The following is a 25313-nucleotide window of genomic DNA, read 5'->3' as shown; positions in this document are numbered from 1 at the left end:
CCTTAGGATCCAGCCGCGTTGGCTCTGTTCCCTTTAAGTATGTGCTTTCCCCTCTCCCTGCACTGGGACCTTTGCCCCAGAGGGGGCTAGTGCTGAAGCAAGGGGGGCCCGTGTGGGCTCTGGGCTCATGTCAGCTGTAGACAGAGGTCCAAGTTGTCTCCAATGCACTGCCTCTGCAGGCACCAGCAACTGTTTCCCTTGCTCTGTTCAGACGCAGCCTCAGGTCCAAGTCCCTTTGTCCCTCACATCCAGTCATTGCCCTCAGCCTCCACTGTCCCAGTCCTGTTGTGGAGCCACACCACAGGGTAGATGGGGCCTGAATTGATTCTCAGTGTGTATGGGGGTGAGTGAGCTGTGGTAGAGTGGCCACCGTTAGAGTTTTGGGCCGCTTCTGATGCACCAACAATGGCTGCCACAGGCCCAACCAGACACCCCCCTGGGACTCAGTAGCCTGTGTCCCACATCTGAGCTTTCTCCCTGGTTGTGGCAGCCCTGGATCCAGTGCCATGCTGCGTCATGGATAAGCGGGTCTGGAGCAGTCGCTGGGCTGGGGTTGGGGCCAGGGTGGTTGTGGGAAACCTGGCAGCCTCTGGAGCAGTCCTCACTCTGCCCTCTCTGCCCTGCTTTGAGGGTAAGCCAGCACGCACATGCTCCTCATGCTCAATCCAGGCTTCCTACAGCCCTCCTGTGGTCCTCCAATCAGTCAAGAGGGCTTGCCTTCCCTGTGTCGGATTCTGGGGTGCCCAATCTGTGGTTCAAATAGCTTACTCCCCAGGGCAAATCTCCACCCATGTAATCTCCCTGTTCCTCTGAGTTCCCTCCCAGGGGCACAGGGCCTGACCTGATTGCTTCTCTTCCCTTCCTACCCAATTATGGGTGAATCTTTCTTGTAGCCTTGGTTGTACAGAAGTCTTTCTGCTGGTTTGCAGTTAGTTTTCAGTGAGAATTGCTCCATATGTAGATGTATTTATGTGTTCATGGGGAGAGGTGAGTTCCATACCTCCTTCTGCTCCACCACCTTGATAGATTGCTTCTATTTATTTATTGCTATTCTCTATTTGATAGGTCTTCGTTATCATACTTTAATTCTTTAAATATGGTTTCCTTTAGTTCGCTGAATATATTTATAGGAGCTGATTAAGTCTTTATTTACTATGTCCTATATCCATATGCCCTCGGAGACAGTTTCTATTGACTGCTTTTTGTCCTGAGTATGAGACACACATTATTTCTTTGCAACTTTTGTAATTTTTTATTTGACACTGGACAGTTTTGATAATATACTGAGCAACTCTGGACTTTTGGCTCCCTCCCAAAGCAATGTAGTTGCTGCTTTTATATTTGTTTAGTGACATGTCTGAGCCAATTCTGGAGAGTCTGTCTTTCCTGCAGTGTGTAGCCTGATGTCCTTGCTCAGATTTTTATTTTTACTTTTAATTCGTTTCATTTTTAAGGCTAGCTTCCTAGGAGTCTCCCTTGGACCATCACAGCTTATTAGCCAGCCAATGATTAGTCAAAGGTTGTGCATAAGCATCTTGGGCCAATAAAGCTTCCATTTTTGCAAAGGGGATCTATATGTAGGTTGGGGCATGCATTAAAAATTCAAGCAGTTTATGTCTGGCTTTTATTGTTTTCTTATGTAGGTATCATGTACAGCCAAGTATGAATATGTAATTGGGGCTCTAAGTCTCTCCTGAGTCTGTATGCAGACTCGTACACGTACACAATCTTCCAGATTCCCAGAACTATATGAGACCTTATCCAAGACCTTTATGGTTGTTTAATTGCTCAGATCTCCCAGTTAAATTTTTGGCATGGTGTATTGCAGCCACAGGTAACTGAGATATTTGTCCCCCCGATTGTTTGCCATTGACTTTGCTATTGTTTTTGACAATGCCCTGGGCTTGAGGCTTCTTTTTTAATTTTCATTTAAAAAACTGCTTTCTTGTCTCAAGATCAGGTAAATCATTTCTTGCTTTTTATTCTACCTGTTATCTTTTTTTTCTTTTTTTTCATTAGTTTCTGCTTTATAACAAAGTGAATCAGTCATACATATACATCTGTTCCCACATCCCTTCCCTCTTGCGTCTCCCTCCCTCCCACCCTCCCTATCCCACCCCTCCAGGCGGTCACAAAGCACCGAGCTGATCTTCCTGTCCTATGAGGCTGCTTCTCACTATCTATCTACCTTACGTTTGGTACTGTATATATGTCCATGCCTCTCTTTCACTTTGTCACAGCTTACCCTTCCTCCTCCCCATATCCTCAAGTCCATTCTCTACTAGGTCTGTGTCTTTATTCCTGTTTTACCCCTAGGTTCTTCGTGACATTTTTTTTTCTTAATTTCCATATATATGTGTTAGCATACGGTATTTGTCTTTCTCTTTCTGACTTACTGCACTCTGTATGACAGACTCTAGGTCTATCCACCTCATTACAAATAGCTCAGTTTCGTTTCTTTTTATGGCTGAGGAATATGCCATTGTATATATGTGCCACATCTTCTTTATCCATTCATCCGATGATGGACACTTAGGTTGTTTCCATCTCCGGGATATTGTGAATAGAGCTGCAATGAACATTTTGGTACATGTCTCTTTGAATTATGGTTTTCTCAGGGTATATGCCCAGTAGTGGGATTGCTGAGTCATATGGTAGTTCTATTTTTAGTTTTTTAAAAAACCTCCATACTGTTCTCCATAGTGGCTGTACCAATTCACATTCCCACCAGCAGTGCAAGAGTGTTCCCTTTTCTCCACACCCTCTCCAGCATTTATTGTTTCTAGATTTCTTGATGATGGCCATTCTGACTGGTGTGAGACGATATCTCACTGTAGTTTTGATTTACATTTCTCTAATGATTAATGATGTTGAGCATTCTTTCGTGTGTTTGTTGGCAGTCTGTATATCTTCTTTGGAGAAATGCCTATTTAAGTCTTCTGCCCATTTTTGGATTGGGTTGTTTGTTTATTTGCTACTGAGCTGCATGAGCTGCTTATAAATTTTGGAGATTAATCCTTTGTCAGTTGCTACATTTGCAAATATTTTCTCCCATTCTGAGGGTTGTCTTTTGGTCTTCTTTATGGTTTCCTTCACTTTCAGATTTTTCATCATTAGTGTACAGGAATGCCAGAGATTTCTGTGCATTAATTTTGTATCCTGCTCCTTTACCAAATTCATTGATTAGCTCTAGTAGTTTTCTAGTAGCATCTTTAGGATTCTCTATGTATAGTATCATGTCATCTGCAAACAGTGACAGCTTTACTTCTTCTTTTCCAATTTGGATTCCTTTTATTTCCTTTTCTTCTCTGATTGCTGTGGCTAAAACTTCCAAAACTGTGTTGAATAAGAGTGGTGAGAGTGGGCAACCTTGTCTTGTTCCTGATCTTAGTGGAAATGGTTTCAGTTTTTCACCATTGAGGATGATGCTGGCTGTGGGTTTGTCATATATGGCCTTTATTCTGTTGAGGAAAGTTCCCTCTATGCCTACTTTCTGCAGGGTTTTTATCATAAATGGGTGTTGAATTTTGTCGAAAGCTTTCTCTGCATCTGTTGAGATGATCATATGGTTTTTCTCCTTCAATTTGTTAATATGGTGTATCATGTTGATTGATTTGCGTATATTGAAGAATCCTTGCATTCCTGGAATAAACCCCACTTGATCATGGTGTATGATCCTTTTAATGTGCTGTTGGATTCTGTTTGCTAGTATTTTGTTGAGGATTTTTGCATCTATGTTCATCAGTGATATTGGCCTGTAGTTTTCTTTCTTTGTGACATCCTTGCCTGGTTTTGGTATCAAGGTGATGGTGGCCTCGTAGAATGAGTTTGGGATTGCTCCTCCCTCTGCTATATTTTGGAAGAGTTTGAGAAGGATAGGTGTTTGCTCTTCTCTAAATGTTTGATAGAATTTGCCTGTTATCTTTTTTTCTTTAAATTTATCTCTATAATCAATTTATCTAGAATTTATGTGTGGTAAAGCTCTAACTTGATGTTTTCTCCCCAGATACCAACCCAATTTTCTGAACAATTATTAAAAAGCTCATTTATTCCTTATTGATTTGTGAAGCTTTCTTTAGCACATTTTAAGTTATTATGTGTCTAGGGTCTTAGTATTAGCTGCTGTAAAACAATGACCTGTCAATTTTTGTGCCAGTATCATATCATTTTAGTATACATTTATAACACATTCTGGCTTTTTTGTTGATGTTATTTGAGCCAAGACTCCTCTTACTGATCTTTAAAAAAAAATCCAATCTATTCTTACTCATTTGCTTTTCCCAGTGAACTTAAGAATTATTTTGTCAGGTGAACAAAGAGTTGTTCTTATATACCTTTACTCTTTATGTATCAGGATGGCACATGGTTAACTCAAATATCCTATTACGTACAGCTGGGAGTGAATCTGCTGCTTCTTAATAGAACTGTTTCTCTGAAGAGACTCTTCAACTTCAGCCATGAATCTAGAGAAACAACTTTGTTCAATTTCATGTTCTATTTCCATAAAACGGTTGAGATTGGAAAGAACCTGTGCTAGAAATGGTAGGGCCTTGGTACACGGTTCTCCTCATTCAACAGCGCTGCACCCCACCCCTAGATGCCTCACAGAGTTCCTCATTATCCTTCCCTCCTCAGTGGTGACTATTATATGTATGAAGTTTCTGCCTTCCTCAAACTGTATCAAGCTTTCCTAGTAGACACATTTCTCTAGGCCAACTGTCCAAGAGCTGCACCAACTTAAGTTTTAGCCACAACTTGCACAGCAGTACTTTACTTTCATAAGAGGTATCTCTTACTATAGCTACTAGAAGCAATTGAGGAGTTTAGAATGCTAATACTCAATCAGGGCATAGTTCAGTGTTCCTACCCAGTCTTTTTTTTTTTAATTATTATTTTTCTGGCTGTGTTGGGTGTTCGTTGCTGTGTGCGAGCTTTCTCTAGTTGTGGAAAGTGGGGGCTACTCTTTGTTGCAGTGAATGGGCTTCTCATTGTAGTGGCTTCTCTTTTTGCGGAGCATGGACTCTAGGCACGCGGGCCTCAGTAGCTGTGGCATGCAGGCTCAGCAGTTGTAGCTTACAAGCTCTAGAGCGCAGGCTCAGTAGTTGTGGTGCACGGGCTTACTTGCTCTGTGGCATGTGGGATTTTCCCAGACTAGGGATCGTACCTGTGTCCTCTGTATTGTTAAGCGGATTCTTAACCACTGTGCCACCAGTGAAGTACCCTACCCAGTCTTTACATTGATGGGCAATGCAGTACTTAGGATAAGTTAATTTTCATTCAAAGTTGAATTTTAAATTTCCAGTAAGATTTTGTGTTAATCTTTAAAACTGCATTTTTCTACCATTTTGCCTTTTAAAAACCATAGGAAATGAGATACCTATCAAACTACCACTGGCATTTTTCACAGAACTAGAACAAAAAATTTCACATTTTGTATGGAAACACAAAAGACCCCGAATAGCCAAAGCAATCTTGAGAATGAAAAATGGAGCTGGAGGAATCAGGCTCCCTGACTTCAGACTATACTACAAAGCTACAGTAATCAAGACAGTATGGTACTGGCACAAACACAGATATATAGATCAATGGAAGAGGACAGAAAGCTCAGAGATAAACCCATGCACGTATGGTCACCGTATCTTTGATAAAGGAGGCAAGAATATACAGTGGAGAAAAGAGAGCCTCTTCAATAAGTGGTGCTGGGAAAACTGGACAGGGACAAGTAAAAGTATGAAATTAGAACACTACCTAACACCATACACAAAAATAAACTCAAAATGGATTAAAGACCTAAGTGTAAGGCCAGACACTATCAAACTCTTAGAGGAAAATATAGGCAGAACACTCTATGACATAAATAACAGCAAGATCCTTTTGGACCCACCTCCTAGAGAAATGGAAATAAAAACAAAAATAAACAAATGGGATCTGATGAAACTTCAAAGCTTTTGCACAGCAAAGGAAACTATAAACAAGACCAAAAGACAACCCTCAGAATGGGAGAAAATATTTGCACATGAAGCCACTGACAAAGGATTAATCTCCAAGATTTACAAGCAGCTCATGCAGCTCAATAACAAAAAAACAAACAACCCAATCCAAAAATGGGCAGAAGACCTAAATAGACATTTCTCCACAGAAGTTATACAGATTGCCAGCAAACACATGAAAGAATGCTCAACATCATTAATCATTAGAGAAATGCAAATCAAAACTACAATGAGATATCATCTCACACCAGTCAGAATGGCCATCATCAAGAAATCTAGAAACAATAAATGCTGGAGAGGGTGTGGAGAAAAGGGAACACTCTTGCACTGCTGGTGGGAATGTGAATTGGTACAGCCACTATGGAGAACAGTATGGAGGTTCCTTAAAAAACTGAAAATAGAACTACCATACGACCCAGCAATACCACTACTGGGCATATACCCTGAGAAAACCATAATTCAAAAAGAGTCATGTACCAAAATGTTCATTGCAACTCTATTTACAATAGCCAGGACATGGAAGCAACCTAAGTGTCCATCATCAGATGAATGGATAAAGAAGATGTGGCACATATATACAGTGGCATATTACTGAGCCATAAAAAGAAACGAAATTGAGATATTTGTAGTGAGGTGGATGGACCTAGAGTCTGTCATACAGAGTGAAGTAAGTCAGAAAGAGAAAAAGAAATACCATATGCTAACACATATATATGGAATCTAAAGGAAAAAAATAGGTCATGAAGAACCTAGGGGTAAGACGGGAATAAAGACACAGACCTAGTAGAGAATGGACTTGAGGATATGGGGAGGGGAAAGGGTAAGCTGGGACAAAGTGAGAGAGTGGCATGGACATATATACACTACCAAACGTAAAACAGATAGCTAGTGGGAAGCAGCCGCATAGCACAGGGAGATCAGCTTGGTGGGTTGTGACCACCTAGAGGGGTGGGATAGGGAGGGAGATGTAAGAGGGAAGAGATATGGGAACATATGTATATGTGTAACTGATTCACTTTGTTATAAAGCAGAAACTAACACACCATTGTAAAGCAATTATACTCCAATAAAGATGTTAAAAAAACCAAAGGAATTGGAAGTTGGAGAGACTTGGTTCAAACCCTTGCACAACCCCTTATTAGTTATGTAACTTTTGCAAGTCACTTCTCTTTGAGCCTTTGTTTCCTCTTCTATAAATGGAGATAAATAATACTTTTCAGCAGTATTATGAGGATTAATAGCATCGTATACAAAGGGCTGACTTAGCACAATGCCAGGTACGTAACATGTAATATTATAGAACATGTTCTTGATGATTTTTTAAACATTGATAATTGCCTTATGCTGTAATAATGATCTTACGTATAAGTTACTGACTTTTACAGGGCAGTTTACCCCTACACTAAAAGGCTTCAGGTGGTGCTTCTTGTTTTTGGGTGTTTAGGTCTTTTTAAAAGTAATCTTTATATCTTTTCCCCTGCTTTTAGGGAGTAGCCTATCACTTATCACTGGTATCACTGTGGCTGGTTCTAAGAATAGCTCTTACTCCCTGTCTCACCTCCCTTACAATTTGCTACTACTGATCTGTTGTACACTGGGAAATCAGATGACCAAATTGTCAGAAATGTGTCTAAATTAAGGATAAATAGGTTGAGCAGAAGACTAAGGGGATCTTAGACAAGAAAGGACATTACATAATGATCAAAGGATCAATCCAAGAAGAAGCTATAACAATTGTAAATATCTATTCATCCAACATAGGACAACCTCAATACATAAGGCAAATGCTAACAGCCATAAAAGGGGAAATCGACAGCAACACAATAATAGTAGGCGACTTTAACACCCCGCTTACACCTATGGACAGATGATCCAAACAGAAAATAAATAAGGAAACACAAGCTTTAAATGACACATTAGACCAGATGGACTTAATTGACATTTATAGGACATTCCATCCAAAAACAACACAAAACACTTTCTTCTCATGTGCACACAGAACATTCCCCAGGATATATCACACCTTGGGTCACTAATCAAGCCACAGTAAATTTAAGAAACTGAAATTGTATCAAGCACCTTTTCAGACCACAATGCTATGAGACTAGATATCAATTTCAGGAAAAAAAACTGTAAAAAATACAAACACATGGAGTCTAAAGAAGACTGCTAAACAACCAAGAGATCACTGAAGAGATCAAAGAGGAAATCAAAAAATACCTAGAGACAAATGACAATGAAAACACGACGACACAAAATCCATGGGATGCAGCAAAAGCAGTTCTAAGAGGGAAGTTTATAGCAATACAATCCTACCTGAAGAAACAAGAAACATCTCAAATAAACAAACTAACCTTAAACCTAAAGCAATTAGAGAAAGATGAACAACAGCAAACAAACAAACAAACAAAAAGCCCAAAGTTAGCGGAAGAAATCATAAAGATCAGATCAGAAATAAAAGAAAAAGAAAGGAAGGAAACAAGAGCAAACATCAATAAAACTAAAAGCTGGTTCTTTCAGAAGATAAATAAAATTGATAAACCAATAGCCAGACTCATCAGGAGAAAAAGGGAGAAGACTCTAATCAACAGAATTAGAAATGAAAATGGAAAAGTAACAACTGACACCACAGAAATACAAAGGATCATGAGAGACTACTACAAGGAACTAAATGCCAATAAAATGGACAACCTGGAAGAAATGGAAAAATTCTTAGAAAAGTACAACCTTCCAAGATTGAACTGGAAAGAAATAGAAAATATTACAGACCAATTACAAGCACTGAAATTGAAAGTGTGATTAAAAGTCTTCCAGCAAGCAGCTACATAGCACAGGAGATCAGCTCGGTGCTTTCTGACCACCTAGACAGATGGGACAGGGAGGGTGGGAAGGAGACGCAAGAGGGAGGAGATATGGGGATATATGTATATGTATAGCCGATTCACTTTGTTATAAATCAGAAACTAACACACCATTGCAGAACAATTATACTCCAATTAAGATGCTTTAAAAAAGTAAATCCCCATAAAAGTTTAGTAAGACATTAAAAAAAAAAAGTTTTCCAATAAACAAAAGCCCAGGGCCAGATCGCTTCAAAGGCAAATTCTATCAAACATTTAGAGAAGAGCTAACACCATCTTTCTCAAACTCTTTCAAAATATAGCAGAGGGAGGAACACTCCCAAACTCATTCTACAAGGCCACCATCACACTGATACCAAAACCAGACAAAGATGTCACAAAAAAGATTACAGGCCAATATCACTGATGAACATACATGTAAAAATCGTCAACAAACTACTAGCAAACAGAATCCAATAGCACATTAAAAGGATCATTCACCATGATCAAGTGGTGATTATCCCAGAAATGCAAGGATTCTTCAATATATGCAAATCAATTAATGTGATACACCTTATTAACAAATTGAGGCAGAAAAAACATATGATCATCTCAATAGATGAGGAAAAATCTTTTGACAAAATTCAACATCCATTTATGATGAAAACTCTCCAGAAAGTGCACATAGAGGTAAACTGCCTCAACATAATAAAAGCAATATATGACAAACCCACAGCCAACATCATTCTCAAAGGTGAAAAAACTGAAAGCATTTCCTCTAAGATCAGGAAAAAGACAAGGGTGTCCACTCTTGCCACTATTACTCAACATAGTTTTGGAAGTCCCAGCCATGGCAATCAGAGAAGAAAACAAATAAAAGGAATCCAAATTGGAAAATAAGAAATAAAACTGTCACTATTTGCAGATGACATGATAGTATACACAGCAAATCCTAAAGATGCCACCAGGAAAATACTAGAGCTAATCAATGAATTTGGTAAAGTAGCAGAATACAAAATTAATGCACAGAAAGGCCCCAAATAGCCAAAGCAATCTTGAGAAAGAACAATGGAGCTAGAGGAATCAGGCTCCCTGACTTTAGACTATACTACAAAGCTACTGTAATCAAGGCAGTATGGTACTGGCACAGAAATAGAAATACAGATCAATGGAATAGGATAGAAAGCCCACAGATACACCCACTCACATATGGTCACCTTATCTTTGACAAAGGAGGCAAGAATACACAATGGGGAAAAGACAGTCTCTTCAATAAATGGTGCTGGGAAAACTGGACAGCTACATATAAAAGAATGATATTTGGACACTTCCTAGAAAGAATAAGAATATGAAAAAAAAGAACACTCCCTAACACCATACACAAAAATAAACTCAAAATGGATTGAAGACCTAAATGTAAGGCCAGACACTATAAAATTCTTAGAGGAAAACACAGGCAGTACACCTATGACATAAATCAAAGCAAGATCCTTTTTGGCCCACCTAAGTGGAAGTAAAATTAAAAATAAACAAGTGGGACCTAGTAAAACTTAAAAGCATTTGCACAGCAAAGGAAACCATAAACAAGATGGAAAGACAACCCTCAGAATGGGAGAAAATATCTGTAAACAAAGCAACTGACAAAGTATTAATCTCCAAAATATACAAGCAGCTCATGCAGCTCAATAGCAAAAAACAAAAACAAAAACAAAAACAAAGAAAAACCGAATCCAAAAATGGGCAGAAGACCTAAATAGACATTTCTCCAAAGAAGATATACAGATTGCCAACAAACACATGAGAACAGGCTCAACATCATCAATCATTAGAGAAATGCAAATCAAAACCACAATGAGGTATCACCTCACACTAGTCACAATGGCCATCATCAAAAAATCTAGAAACAATAAATGCTGGAGAGGGTGTGGAGAAAAGGGAACTCTCCTGCACTGTTGGTAGGAATGTAAATTGATACAGCCACTATGGAGAACAGATGGACGTTCCTTAAAAAACTAAAAATAGAGCTACCATATGACCCAGCAATCCCGCTACTAGGCATATACTCTGAGAAAACCATAATTCAAAAAGAGTCAAAGATCGTATATTAATGCATGTATGTGGAACCTAGAAAAATGGTCAGATTAACCGGTTTGCAGGGCAGAAGTTGAGACCCAGATGTAGAGAACAAACGTATGGACATCAAGGGGGGAAAGCGTGGGGGGGTGGGGATGGTGGTGTGATAAAAAAAAAAGAGTCACATACCCCTATGTTCATTGCAGCACTATTTACAATAGCCAGGACATAGAAGCAACCTAAGTGTCCATCGACAGTTGAATGGATAAAGAAGATGTGGCACATATATACAATGGAATATTACTCAGCCAGAGAAAGGAACAAAATTGGGTTATTTGTAGTGAGTTGGATGGACCTAGAGTCTGTCATACAGAGTGAAGTCGGAAAGATAAAAATCAATACCATATGCTAACACATATATATGGAAAGTAAAAAAGTGGTACTGATGAACCTAGTGGAAGGGCAGGAATAAAGACGCAGATGTAGAGAACGGACTTGAGGACACAGCGGGGGAAGGGGAAGCTGGGATGAAGTTAGAGAGTAGCATGGACATATATACACTACCAAATGTAAAATGGATGGCTAGTGGGAAGCTGCTGCATAGCACAGGGAGTTCAGCTCCATGTTTTGTGATGACCTAGAGGGGTGGGATAGGGAAGGTGGGAGGGAGACGCAAGAGGGAGGGCATATGGGGATATATGTATATGTATAGCTGATTCACTTTGTTGTACAGCAGAAAGTAACAACACTGTAAAGCAATTATACTCCAATAAAGATATTAAAAAATAAAAGATTTATGTGGTTCAAGAATAGTTAGTACAATTCTGCAACAAGAAAAGCAGAGTGGAGATTTACCTGACCTGATATTAAGGCAAATTACAAACCCTTAATAATTGAAAGAATGTGATACTGGCAATGGAGCAAGTAGGCAATGGAACAAAATAGAATCCAGGAATGGACTCAAGTATATACAGGAACTTGGTACCTAGTAATCGTGGTAACACAAATCAATGGGGAGAGAACAGGTCATTTAATAAATGGGGCTGGGAAAACTGGCTTATTATGTAGAGAAAATAAAATTAGATCCTTTTATGCAGCATATACAGAGTAAATACCCACTATATTAAAGACCTTACATGGAAGGCAACATTATAAAACTATATAATGTAAACAGTTACATTATAGTTACAGAAAAAGTAGACACATCTTTATGACCCAGGGGTAAGGAAGAATTTATTAAAAAAGATTCCCAAAGCACACACCATAAATGTACAGATTGATGGGTTTGACAAAATCAACTTAAATACTTATTGGTTAGGGGTAAAGTGTACTGATATCTGCAAATTACTTGGAAATGCATCAAAAAGGGTGGATAAATGGATGGCTCGAGATGGAGAGAGGGATAGTTATATGGTTATATGGTATAAAGCTGTTAATTATAGAATCTAAGTGGTGGTCATATGAGTGTTTATATGGTTATATGGTATAAAGCTGTTAATTACAGAATCTAAGTGGTGGTCATATGAGTGCTTGCCATCCTATCCTTCCAACTTTTCTGTATGTTTTTTTTTTCTTTTTTTGGCCACGCCACGTGGTGTGGCATGCGGGATCTTAGTTCCCTGACCAGGGATGGAACCCACGCCCCCTGCGGTGGAAGTGTGGAGTCTTAACCACTGGATCGCCAGGGAAGTCCCACTTTTCTGTATGTATGAAATCATAATAATGAAAGGTCAGTGAGAATGAAATACTTTTGTTTTAAAAAGGATATTGTACATAAATTTCTAAAAAATTGTGGCTGACTGGAAAAGATATTTGACACATACACACACAGATATAGAAAAGATATTTGCTTTATTTGTATGTCTATTTTTTTAGGGTATATTATATATTTAAGGTTTAACATACAGTCTTGCTATATTGTCATTTATATACAGATTGCTAAATTGCCCTAAAGAAAGTTGAACCAAATTTACATTTGCATAAAGATAGCCAATTGCTGTCACCATTGTCACTTCTTGGGTATTGTTCTTTTTTTTTCTTTTTTTAATTGGGGTATAGTTGTTTTACAATGTTGTGTTAGTTTCTGCTGTACAGCAAAGTGAATCAGCTATATGTATACATGTATCCCCTATTTTTGGGATTTTCTTCCCATTTAGGTCACCACAGAGCACTGAGTAGAGTTCCCTGTGCTATACAGCAGGTTCTCATTAGTTATCTATTTTACACATAGTAGTGTATATATGTCAATCCCAATCTCACAAGAAACTTCTGTAATCAGAAAGAAAAAAGACAAGTAACCTAAAAGAAAATTTTCAAGATAAATAAATAGGCACTTCAGAGAATGTGAGAACAAATGGCTAATATATATAAAAAAGAAGATCAACCTCATCTGTAGTCAAATAAATGCAAATTAAAATAAAAGATACTACTTGAAACCCACTGGATTAGCAAAAATTAAGAAGTTATAAGATATCAGCCCTGGCAATAATATGAAGAAATAGAAACCCTTATGCATTCTTCATAGGACTATAAATTTAGAACAAATATAATCTAGAGCAATTAGGCCATATTTGGTGAAAAATCTATATGCATATTTACAGGATCCAGGACTTGAACTCCTAAATACATACTTCAGATAAACTGACACAGGAACACAAAGATACAGAGACATCTATGAAGATATTCCCTGTAGCACTGTTAGCAATATCCCAGAACTGGAAACAACTACCAAACAACAAATAAAGTACTATGATATAAGTAATTGTTGGAATATAGTTCAGCAGTCATCAGGAACGAACCATATAAGAATACAGAAAGATCTACAAAATAACACTGACTGAAAAAGTAAGAAATAGAATGATATGTACAACACAGTATCTTTCATGTTAAAAAATCTACACATATAAACATCACTATAGATTGTGCATGGATATATATATATATATATCTCATAGCAATTGATTTCCAATGTTTCTGAAGTCTAAAGTAAACATAAAACGTCCCCACCTCAAAATACCATAAAAACCATGTGCTTAAAGGAAATGTCATAAAAAGTAAAATAGAAATGAACTGACCACTTCCTGGTCACGTGGCTTACCGGAGTACACAGCACATGAGCAGCAGATGGGTGGGGATGTTAGCCGGATTGAGCATACTGGGTGTGTCTGACTTCATACAGGCCAGGAAGGCACGCATCCTTCTGTTCTTGTCCTCAACTGCTTTGCCTAGCCAGAGCTTCTTGAGGTTTGGGCAAGTCCATTCCCGAAATGTCAGGGCAGACACCAGCTCAGGGGTTTGAGGTGACTTCCCTTTATAGGCAGACCACTCTTTAAGGATCACTGAAGGAACTAGAAAACAGAAATTGAGGAAAAACTGGCTATAGAGACTCTGAGCATTTCTGAAGCTGGTCACAATTGACAGAAACCATCACATTTCAACATCTCTGTATTTTCTGTCACTATAATTTTTATTGTTAGCAGTAGTAACAGCAGGAGTAGTAAGCATTTATTAGATGCTTGGTATGTATTAAGTATTTTACATATAAATGTAAATCTTACTTACTCTTCAGAACAAACCTGAGAGAGAAGAAGCATTATGACTATATTATCACAAAACACAATGCTCATTTTGCAGGTGAAAAAAGGAATCAAAGCTCAATGGTCACACAGCTCTACAGTCACACAGCAGTCCCCCACTTATTTGCAGGGAATAAGTTCCAAGACCCCCAGTGGATGCCTAAAACCATGGACAGTTCCGAATCCTGCATATACTATGTTTTTTTCCTATACCTACGTACCTATGATAAAGGTATGTAAGAGATTAACAACAATAATAATAAAATAGAACAGTTATAACAATATACTGTAATAAAAGTTATGTTAAAGTGGTCTCTCTCTCTCCAAATATCTTATTGTACAAATTTAATGCCATTTCCATCTTAACTAAGCACTTATCGTGTACTGTGTCCATAACTTTTGCAGTTCGAGATGTGACAGCAAAACTAGCACAGATTTCTTTTTCCTTCTTCACATTTTCACAGACAGAAGACTCTTTCTTACCATAGATCTTTTTGTTCTTACTATAGATCTTAGCAACGTCAGCATATGATTTTTTTTTCTTCCCTTATTAAGTTGAGAACGTTCACCTTTTCACTTAAAGGAAGCACTTTACAGCTTCCTTTTGGCATATTTGAATTGTCAGCATCAGTACTCTTGCACTCCAGGGCCATTATTAAGTAAAATAAGGGTTAATTGAACACAAGCACTGAGATACTGGGACAGTTGATTTGATAACCAAGACAGCTACTAAGTGACTAACAGGCAGCATACTCTGAACAGAGGAATGCTTCACGTCCTGGGTGGGAGGGAGCAGGACTATGCGAGATTTCATCACACTACTCAAAACAGTGTGCAATTTAAAATTTATGAATTGGCTGTGTGCCCACCCTGCCCCTATTATAGTCCGAGATAAAGAACACAAGATTAAAATGGAAGTCTCCACTATACCCTGACGTCCCTTTTGCAGTATCCCAGTGGTCACAAAGACCAAGCCTGGTACAAGCAGGGGGAGACTGTGCCCACGACTGGAGATGAGCATTCTAAGATCAGTAAGGGTTCCGAGTTGCTGGAGACTCCAGTTCCTGTCTTGTTGCTCCACCATCCCCTGGGCATGGCCCTCGTCTGAATGAATATTTGATGACATGGATGGATGGATATTCCAGCCAGGAGGACTGAGATACTTTTCCATTATAGGTTATTGCAATATATTGAATATAGCTCCATGTGCTATACCACGACATAGAAAGAGAAGAAGGAAAATTAGATGTCAGGAAAGGCCCCGAATGTAAGACAGCAAACAGACACAGTGAAATCTAAACCAGGGTCAGTGACTTTCTTTCCAAGTTGGGTCCTCAATGGAGGGCCCTAAACGCTGCCTGCCCCCTGGTAGAAACATCACAGAGGTCGCAGAAGTGGCTTTGAGGCTTTTCGGCTTTTCAGAGGCTCAGAGATGATCCTTTGGAGCCCAGGGGGCGCTTTCAAGATAGCAGAGGAGTAAGACGTGGAGATCACCTTCCTCCCCACAAATACATTACAACTACATCTATATGTGGAACAACTCATACAGAACACCTACTGAACACTGGCAGAAGACCTCAGACTTCCCAAAAGACACCTCAGGTGACTTACATGCAGAGGCAGGGCCAAATCCAAAGCTGAACCCGAGGAGCTGTGTGAACAAAGAAGAGAAAGGGAAATTTCTCCCAGCAGCCTCAGGAGCAGTGGATTAAATCTCCACAATAAGCTTGATATACCCTGCATCTGTGGAATACCTGAATAGACAGCAAAACATCCCAAAATTGAGGCATTAGACTTTGGGAGCAACTGTAAACTTGGGATTTCCTTTCTGCATGTAATTTGCTTCTGGTTCTATATTTATCTTAGTTTAGTATTTAGAGTTTATTATCACTGGTATATTTGTTTATTGATTTGGTTGCACCCTTCCTTTTTTATTTTTTATGTATACATATATAGATAGATAGATAGACAGATCAATAGATAGATTTATTTATTTTACTTTTTCTCTTTTTGTGAGTGTGTATGTGTATGCTGCTTTGTGTGATTTTGTCTGTATAGCTTTGCTTTTGCCATTTATCCTAGCTTTCTGACTGTCCGTTTTTTGTTTTTGTTTTGTTTTTTTTAGTACAGTTTTTTTTAGCACTTATTAGCATTGGAGGATTTATTTCTGGGTTTGGTCGATCTCTTCTTTCTTTTTTTATTATATTTTTATTTTTAATAATTTTTTCTATTTTAATAACATTATTTTATTTATTTATTTCTCGGTCTTTCTTGCTTTCCTTTTTCTCCCTATTCTTCTGAGCTGTGTGGCTGACAGGTTCTTGGTGCTCTGCCCAGGTGGCAGGCCTGAGCCTCTGAGGTGGGAGAGCAGGACATTGGTTCACCAGAGACTGCCAAGCTCCATGTAATATCAAACAGCAAAAGCTCTGCCAGAGATCTCCATCTCAATGCTAAGACCCAGCTCCACTCAACGACCAGTAAGCTACAATACTGGACACCCCATGCCAAACAACTAGCAAGACAGGAACACAAACCCACCCATTAGCACAGAGGCTGCCTAAAATCATAATAAGTTCACAGACAACCCAAAACACACCACCGGATATGGTCCTGCCCACCAGAAAGACAAGATCCAGCTTCAGCGACCATAACCAGTCCCCTCCACCAGGAAGCCTACACAACCCACTGAACCAACCTTAGCCATTGGAGGCAGACACCAAAAAAAACGGGAAGTACGAACCTGCAGGCTGCAAAAAGTAGACCCCAAACACGGTAAGTTAAGCAAAATGAGAAGGCAGAGAAACACACAGCAGATGAAGGAGCAAGGTAAAAACCCACCAGACCAAACAAATGAAGCAGAAATAGGCAATCTACCTGAAAAAGAATTCAGAGTAATGATAGTAAAGATGATCCAAAATCTCGGAAATAGAATGGAGAAAATAGAAGAAACGTTTAACAAGGAACTAGGAGAACTAAAGAGCAAACAAACCATGATGAACAACACAATAAATGTAATAAAAAATTCCCTAGAAGGAACCAATAGCAGAATAACTGAGGCAGAGGAAAGGGTAAGTGACCTGGAAGATTAAATAGCGGAAATAACTACAGCAGAGCAGAATAATAACAAAAAAAGAATGAAAAGAATTGAGGACAGTCTCAGAGACTTCTGGGACAACATTAAACGCACCAACATTTGAATTATAGGGGTCCCAGAAGAAGAGACAAAGGGACTGAGAAAATATCTGAAGAGATTATAGTTGAAAACTTCCCTAATATGGGAAAGGAAATAGTCAATCAAGTCCAGGAAGTGCAGAGAGTCCCATACAGGATACATCCAAAGAGAAACACACCAAGAAACATATTAATCAAACTATCAAAAATTAAATATAAACAAAAAATATTAAAAGTAGCATGGGAAAAACAACAAATAACATAAAATGGAATCCCCATAAGGTTAACAGCTGATCTTTCAGCAGAGACGCTGCAAGACAGAAGGGAGTGGTGGCAGGACATATTTAAAGGGATGAAAGGGAAAAACCTACAAGCAAGATTACTCTAACTAGCAAGGATCTCATTCGGATTCAACGGAGAAATTAAAATCTTTACAGATAAGCAAAAGCTAAGAGAATTCAGCACCACCAAACCAGCTCTCCAACAAATGCTAAAGGAACTTCCCTAGGCAGGAAACACAACAGAAGGAAAAGACTTACAATAACAAACCCAAAACAATTAAGAAAATGTTAATAGGAACATACATATCGATAACTATCTTAAATGTAAATGGATTACATGCTGCAACCAAAAGACACAGACTTGCTGAATGGATACAAAAACAAGACCCATATATATGCTGTCTACAAGAGACCCACTTCAGGCCTAGGGACATATACAGACTGAAAGTGAGGGGATGGAAGAAGATATTCCATGCAAATGGAAATCAAAAGAAAACTAGAGTAGCAATTGTCATATCAGACAAAATAGACTTTAAAATAAAGACTATTACAAGAGACAAAGAAGGACGCTACATTAATAATCAAGGGATCTATCCAAGAAGAAGATATAATAATTGTAAATATTTATTCACCGAACATAGGAGCACCTCAATACATAAGGCAAATGCTAACAGCCATAAAGGGGAAATTGACAGTAACACAATCATAGTAGAGGACGTTATCACCCCACTTTCACCAATGGACAGATGATCCAAAATGAAAATAAATAAGGAAACACAAGCTTTAAACGCTACATTGAACAAGATGGACTCAATTGATATTTATAGGACATTCCATCCAAAAACAACAGAGTAGACTTTCTTCTCAAGTGCTCATGGAACATTCTTCAGAATAGGTCATACCTTGGGTCACAAGTCAAGCTTTGGTAAATTTAAGAATATTGAAATCATATCAAGTATATTTTCTGACCACAACGCTATGAGACTAGATATCACTTACAGGAAAAAATCTGTAAAAAATAAAAACACATGAACGCTAAACAATACACTACTAAATAACCAAGAGATCACTGAAGAAATCAAAGAGGAAATCAAAAAATACGCAGAAACAAATAACAGTGAAAACACGACCTCCCAAAACCCATGGGATGCAGCAAAAGCAGTTCTAAGAGGGAAGTTTATAGCAATAAAATCTTACCTCAAGAAACAAGGAACATCGTAAATAAACAACCTAACCTTAAACTTAAAGCAATTAAAGAAAGAAGAATGAAAAACCCTCAAAAGGTAGCAGAAGCAAACAAATCATAAAGATCAGATAAGAAATAAATGAAAAAGAAATGAAGGAAACGATAGCAAAGATCAATAAAACTAAAAGCTGGTTCTTTGAGAAGATATAGAAAGTTTATAAACCATTAGCCAGACTCAACAAGAAAAAAGGGAAGAAGACTCAAATCAATAGAATTAGAAAGGAAAAAGGGGAAGTAACAACTGACACTGCAGAAATACAAAGGATCAAGAGAGACCACTACAAGCAACTACATGCCAATAAAATGAACAACCTCAAGAAATGGACAAATTATTAGAAAAGCACAACCTTCCTAGACTGAACTAGGAAGAAATAGAAAATAGAAACAGACCAATCACAAGCACTGAAATGGAAACTGTGATTTAAAATCTTCCAACAAAGAAAAGCCCAGGACCAGATGGCTTCACAGGCGAATTCTATCAAACATTTAGAGAGGAACTAACACCCCTCCTTCTCAAACTCTTCCAAGATATAGCAGAGGGAGGAACACTCCCAAACTCATTCTACGATGCCACCATCAACCTGATACCAAAACCAGACAAAGATGCCACAAAGAAAGAAAACTACAGGCCAATATCACTGATGAACACAGATGCAAGAATCCTCATCAAAATACTAGCAAACAGAATCCAACAGCACATTGAAATGATCATACAACAAGATCAAGTGGGGTTTACCCCAGGAATGCAAGGATTCTTCAGTATACGCAAATCAATCAATTTGATAAACCATATTAAGAAACTGAGAGAGAAAAACCATATGATCATCTCAGTAGATGCAGTAAAAGCTTTTGACAGAATTCAACACCCATTTATGATAAAAACCCTCCAGAAAGTAGGCATAGAGGGAACTTAGCTCAAAATAATAAAGGCCATATATGACAAACACAAAGCCAACATCATTCTCAATGGCAAAAAACTGAAACCATGTCCTATAAGATCAGGAACAAGACAAGGTTGCCGACTCACACCACTATTATTCAACATAGTTTTGGAAGTTTTAGCCACAGCCATCAGAGAAGAAAAAGAAATAAAAGGAATCCAAATCGACAGGAAGAAGTAAAACTGCCACTGTTTGCAGCCAACATGATACTATACATAGAGAATCCTAAAGATGCTACCAGAAAACTACTAGAGCTAATCAATGAATTTGGTAAAATAGCAGGATACAAAATTAATGCACAGAAATCCCTTGCATTCCTATACACTAATGATGAAAAATCTGAAAGTGAAATTAAGAAAATACTCCCATTTACCACTGCAACTAAAAGAATAAAATATCTAGGAATTAACCTACCTAAGGAGACAAAAGACCTGTATGCAGAAAATTATAAGATACTGATGAAAGAAATTAAAGATGATACAAATAGATGGAGAGATATACCATGTTCTTGGATTGGAAGAATTAACATTGAGAAAATGACTATACTACCCAAAGCAATCTACAGATTCAATGCAATCCCTATCAAACTACCAATGCCATTTTTCACAGAACTAGAACAAAAAATTTCACAATTTGTATGGAAACACAAAAGACCCCGAATAGCCAAAGCAATCTTGAGAAAGAAAAACGGAGCTGGAGGAAGCAGGCTCCTGGACTTCAGACTATATTACAAAGCTACAGTAATCAAGACAGTATGGTACTAGCACAAAAACTGAAATATAGATCAATGGAACAGGATAGAAAGCACAGAGGTAAACCCATGCACATATGGTCACCTTATCTTTGATAAAGGAGGCAAGAATATACAATGAAGACAGCCTCTTCAATAAGTGGTGCTGGGAAAACTGGACAGCTACATGGAAAAGAATGAAATTAGAATATTCCCTAACACCATACAGAAAAATAAACTCAAAATGGATTAGAGACCTAAATGTAAGACCAGGCACTATCAAACTCTTTGAGGAAAACATAGGCATCACACTCTATGACATAAATCACAGCAAGATCCTTTTTGACCAACCTCCTAGAGAAATGGAAATAATAACAAAAAAAGAAATGGGATCTAATGAAACTTAAAAGCTTTTGCACAACAAAGAAAAACATAAACAAGACGAAAGATAACCCTCAGAATGGGAAAAAATATTTGCAAACAAAGCAACTGACAAAGGATTACTCTCCAAAATATACAAGCAACTCATGCAGCTCAATATCCAAAAAGCAAACAACCCAATCCAAAAATGGGCAGAAGACCTAAATAGACATTTCTCCAAAGAAGAGATACAGATTGCCAACAAACACATGAAAGGATGCTAGACATGACTAATCATTAGAGAAATGCAAATCAAAACTACAATGAGGTATCACCTCACAGTGGTCACAATGGGCATCATGAAAAAAATCTACAAACAATAAATGCTGGAGAGTGTGTGGAGAAAAGGGAACCCTCTTGCACTGTTGGGGGGAATGTAAATTGATACAGCCACTATGGAGAACAGTATGGAGGTCCCTTAAAAAACTAAAAATAGAACTACCATACGACCCAGCTAGCCCACTACTGGGCATATACCCTGAGAAAAACATAATTCAAAAAGAATCATGTACCACAATGTTTATTGCAGCTCTATTTACAATAGCCAGGACATGGAAGCAGCGTAAGTGTCCATCAACAGTTGAATGGATAAAGAAGATGTGTCACATATATACAATGGAATATTACTCAGCCATAAAAGGAAACGAAACTGAGTTATTTGTAGTGAGGTGGATGGACCTCGAGAGTGTCATACAGAGTGAAGTAAGTCAGAAAGAGAAAAACAAATACCATATGCTAACACATATGTATGGAATCTAAAATAAAAAATTAAAAGGTTCTGAAGAACCTAGGGGCAGGACAGGAATAAAGACACAGACATAGAGAATGGACTTGAGGACACGGGCAGGCGGAAGGGTAAGCTGGGACGAAGTGAGAAAGTGGTATGGACATATATACACTACCAAATGTAAAATAGATAGCTAGTGGGAAGCAGCCACATAGCACAGGTAGATCTGCTCGGTGCTTTGTGTCCACCTAGAGGGGTGGGATAGGGAGGGTGGGAGCGAGACACAAGAGGGAGATGTGGGGATGTATGTATATGTATAACTGATTCACACTGTTATACAGCAGAAGCTAACACACCAGTGTAAAGTAATTATACTCCAATAAAAATGTTAAAAAAACCAGAAAACTCATGAATTGTTTACTTCTGGAATTTTTCATTTAATATTTTTGAATCATGGTTGACCTTGGGTATTTGAAACCGTGAAAGAGAAACTAAGGATAAGGGACTTTGTCCTGTATTTTGAAACTCATTTCTTAAGTAGATGTACCAGGCTAGGCAAGGAAAGAAGTCCAAGGTAGAATCACATGAATACCTGGCTTTATAACAGACTATAGGATACCCCAAAAGACTTAAAAGAATACTACAAAATTCTCAAGAAAACAACATCTTTTAGATTTATGAAGGTGTAACAGACAAGGAAAACATGGCTTCTGTCTACTTCTAGTGTACCTCAGGCTCCCAAGCTATGTGTTCTTTTACTTAAGTCTTCTAGTATCTACTTAGGTACCAAAGCTAGGAACCTGGAAGTCATCCCAGACTCCTTGCTGTCCTTCACCTCCTACAGCTGGTTATTTCAAAGGTCCTGCTGATTCTACTGTCTTATCATCCCTTTTATCTGTCCCTTTTCTTCACCACAAGAAATATTGTTGAGGTTCAGATCTCATCATCTTTCACCTTGCAAGAGTCTCCAGACTGTTGTCCCTGCTTTCATCCTGTCCAGTCCCCCTCACACCCATACTCTACAACCACTAGAATGATCTTTTAAAAAAACCTTTTAGTTTCAAATAATTATAGATTCACAGGGAGTTGTGAAGATAGTAGACAGAAGTCCTGTGTACACTTTATCTAGTTTCCCGCAATGGTTATATATAAAATGATTATAAGGACTTCCCTGGCAGTACAGTGGTTGAGACTCTACACTTCCACTGCAGGTGGCATGGGCTTGATCCCTGATCAGGGAACTAAGATTCTGCCACACAGTGTGGCCAAAAAAGAAATAAAATAAAGTAAAATAAAATAAAATGATTATAATACAATATCAAAGCTAGGAAACTGACATTGGCACAACTATGTGTATAGTTCTGTGTCATGTGTAGATTCATATAACTACCACCACAATCAAGATACAGAACTATTCCATCACCACAAAGTTCTCCCCTGTGCTACCCCTTTTATGGTCACACCCAATGCCCTCCAGCACCATCCTTAATCCCTGGCAACTACCAATCTGTTCTCTATCTGTACAATTTTGTCAATTTGAGAATGTTACATAAATTGAGTCAGTATCCAACCTTTTGAGATTGGCATTTTCATTCAGCATAATGCCCTTGAGGGCTATCCATGTTGATGCATATATCAATAGCTCATTCCTTTTTTGCTGAGTAATATTCCATGATATCTAGGTTGTATCCAGTATGGGGCTTTTATGAATAAAGGTGGTATGAATATTTGTGTGTAAGTTCCTGCATGAAAATAAGTCTTCATTCTCTGGGATAAATGCCTAAAAGTGTGAGTGCTACACACTTATTTTTAGTCTACTTTTAGTTTTAAGTAACTGCCAAATTATCTTCCAGAGTGGCAGTACCATGTTACATTCCCACCAGCAAATTATGAGTGATCCAGTTTTTCCACATCCAATCCAGCATGCTGTATTATCACCATTATCCATTTTAGCCATTCTGATAGGTATGTCGTGACACTTCATTGTGGTTTTAATTTGCATTTTTCTAATGGCTAATGATGTTGAACATCTTTTCATGTCTTTATATTACATATGTATATCTTCTTCAGTGAAATGTTTGTTCATGTCTTTTGTTGATTTTCTAATTGGATTATTTTTATATTGTTCAGGGTTTTTTTGTGTGTGTGTGTGGTACACGGGCCTCTCACTGTTGTGGCCTCTCCTGTTGCGGAGCACAGGCTCCGGACACGCAGGCTCAGCGCTCATGGCTCCAGGCCCAGCCGCTCCGCGGCATGTGGGATCCTCCCAGACCGGGGCACGAACCCATGTCCCCTGCATCGGCAGGTGGACTCTCAACCACTGTGCCACCAGGGAAGCCCTGTTCAGTTTTTTTTTAAGTGAATTTCCTCTTTATTATCCTTGAGTGGAAGCTTATATTATATCTGAAATGACATTAAGGAGAATAGATAAATACAGATATAGATACATATATAGATAATCTAAGGCTCCTAAGACTTTACTGATTATTTTAAAATGAGCATTAAGTAAAAGTTCATAATTATTTTGTACAAATAAGTGTCATCAGACTACTTAAATGGCGGGTTTTTTAAACATCTTTATTGGAGTATAATTGCTTTACAATGTTGTCTTAGTTTCTGCTGTATAGCAAAGTGAATCAGCTATAGGTATACATATTGTTCAGTTTTGAGTTCTTTCAGATACTTGCTTTCAGAGTATTTCAGATACTAGTCTAGATATGTAGTACTTGTTCACCTATGGATTTCCAATTGATCCAGTACCACTTGTTAAAAAGACAACCTTTCTTCCACCAAAGTGCTTCTGCGCCTTTGTCAAAAATCAGTTGGCTGTACTTGTGTGAGGCTATTTCTGGGTTCCCTATTCTGTTCCATTTGTCTATATGTCTATATGTCTATATATCACTGCCAGTACCACACATTCTTAATTACTGTAGCGACATAATAAGTCTTGTAATCAGGTAGAGTGACTTCTGCCAATTTATTATTCCTGTTAAAAATGTTTTAGCTATTTTAGTTCCTTTGTTTTTCCATATAAATATTAGAATAATCTTGTCTACATACACACAGGATCCTGCTGGCATTAGATAGAAATTCTTTCAAACCTGTATACAATTAATTTCTGTTGAATCAGTAGTAAAAAAAAAATTCCCAACAAACAAAAGTCCAGGACCAGACAACTTGAGAGTGAATTGCACCAAAAATTTAAAGGGGAGCTAACACCTATCCTTCTCAAATGATTCCAAAAAATTGAAGAGCAAGGAACGACTCCAAACTCATTCTATATAAAACAAAAATATCCTCCAGGATTAAAGGGGAAATA

General features: G+C 38.2%; 1 protein-coding gene across 6 annotated transcripts in view; it reads right to left on the bottom strand.

The window, feature by feature from the left end:
• FAM120C (family with sequence similarity 120 member C) overlaps window positions 1–25313 on the bottom strand; it is a 133681-nt gene that overhangs the window by 46384 nt on the left and 61984 nt on the right. For all 6 annotated transcript variants that reach the window (XM_060086835.1, XM_060086836.1, XM_060086840.1 and 3 more), the window contains exon 10: window positions 14001–14250. In XM_060086835.1, the coding sequence (XP_059942818.1) occupies window positions 14001–14250 (250 nt within the window). The remainder of the gene's footprint in view (window positions 1–14000; window positions 14251–25313) is intronic.

The sequence above is a fragment of the Mesoplodon densirostris genome, chromosome X (assembly GCF_025265405.1).
Source record: "Mesoplodon densirostris isolate mMesDen1 chromosome X, mMesDen1 primary haplotype, whole genome shotgun sequence".
Classification (NCBI taxonomy): Eukaryota; Metazoa; Chordata; class Mammalia; order Artiodactyla; family Ziphiidae; genus Mesoplodon; species Mesoplodon densirostris.
Note: the sequence above shows the minus strand (reverse complement) of the source record. Positions and strands in the feature narration are given on the sequence as shown.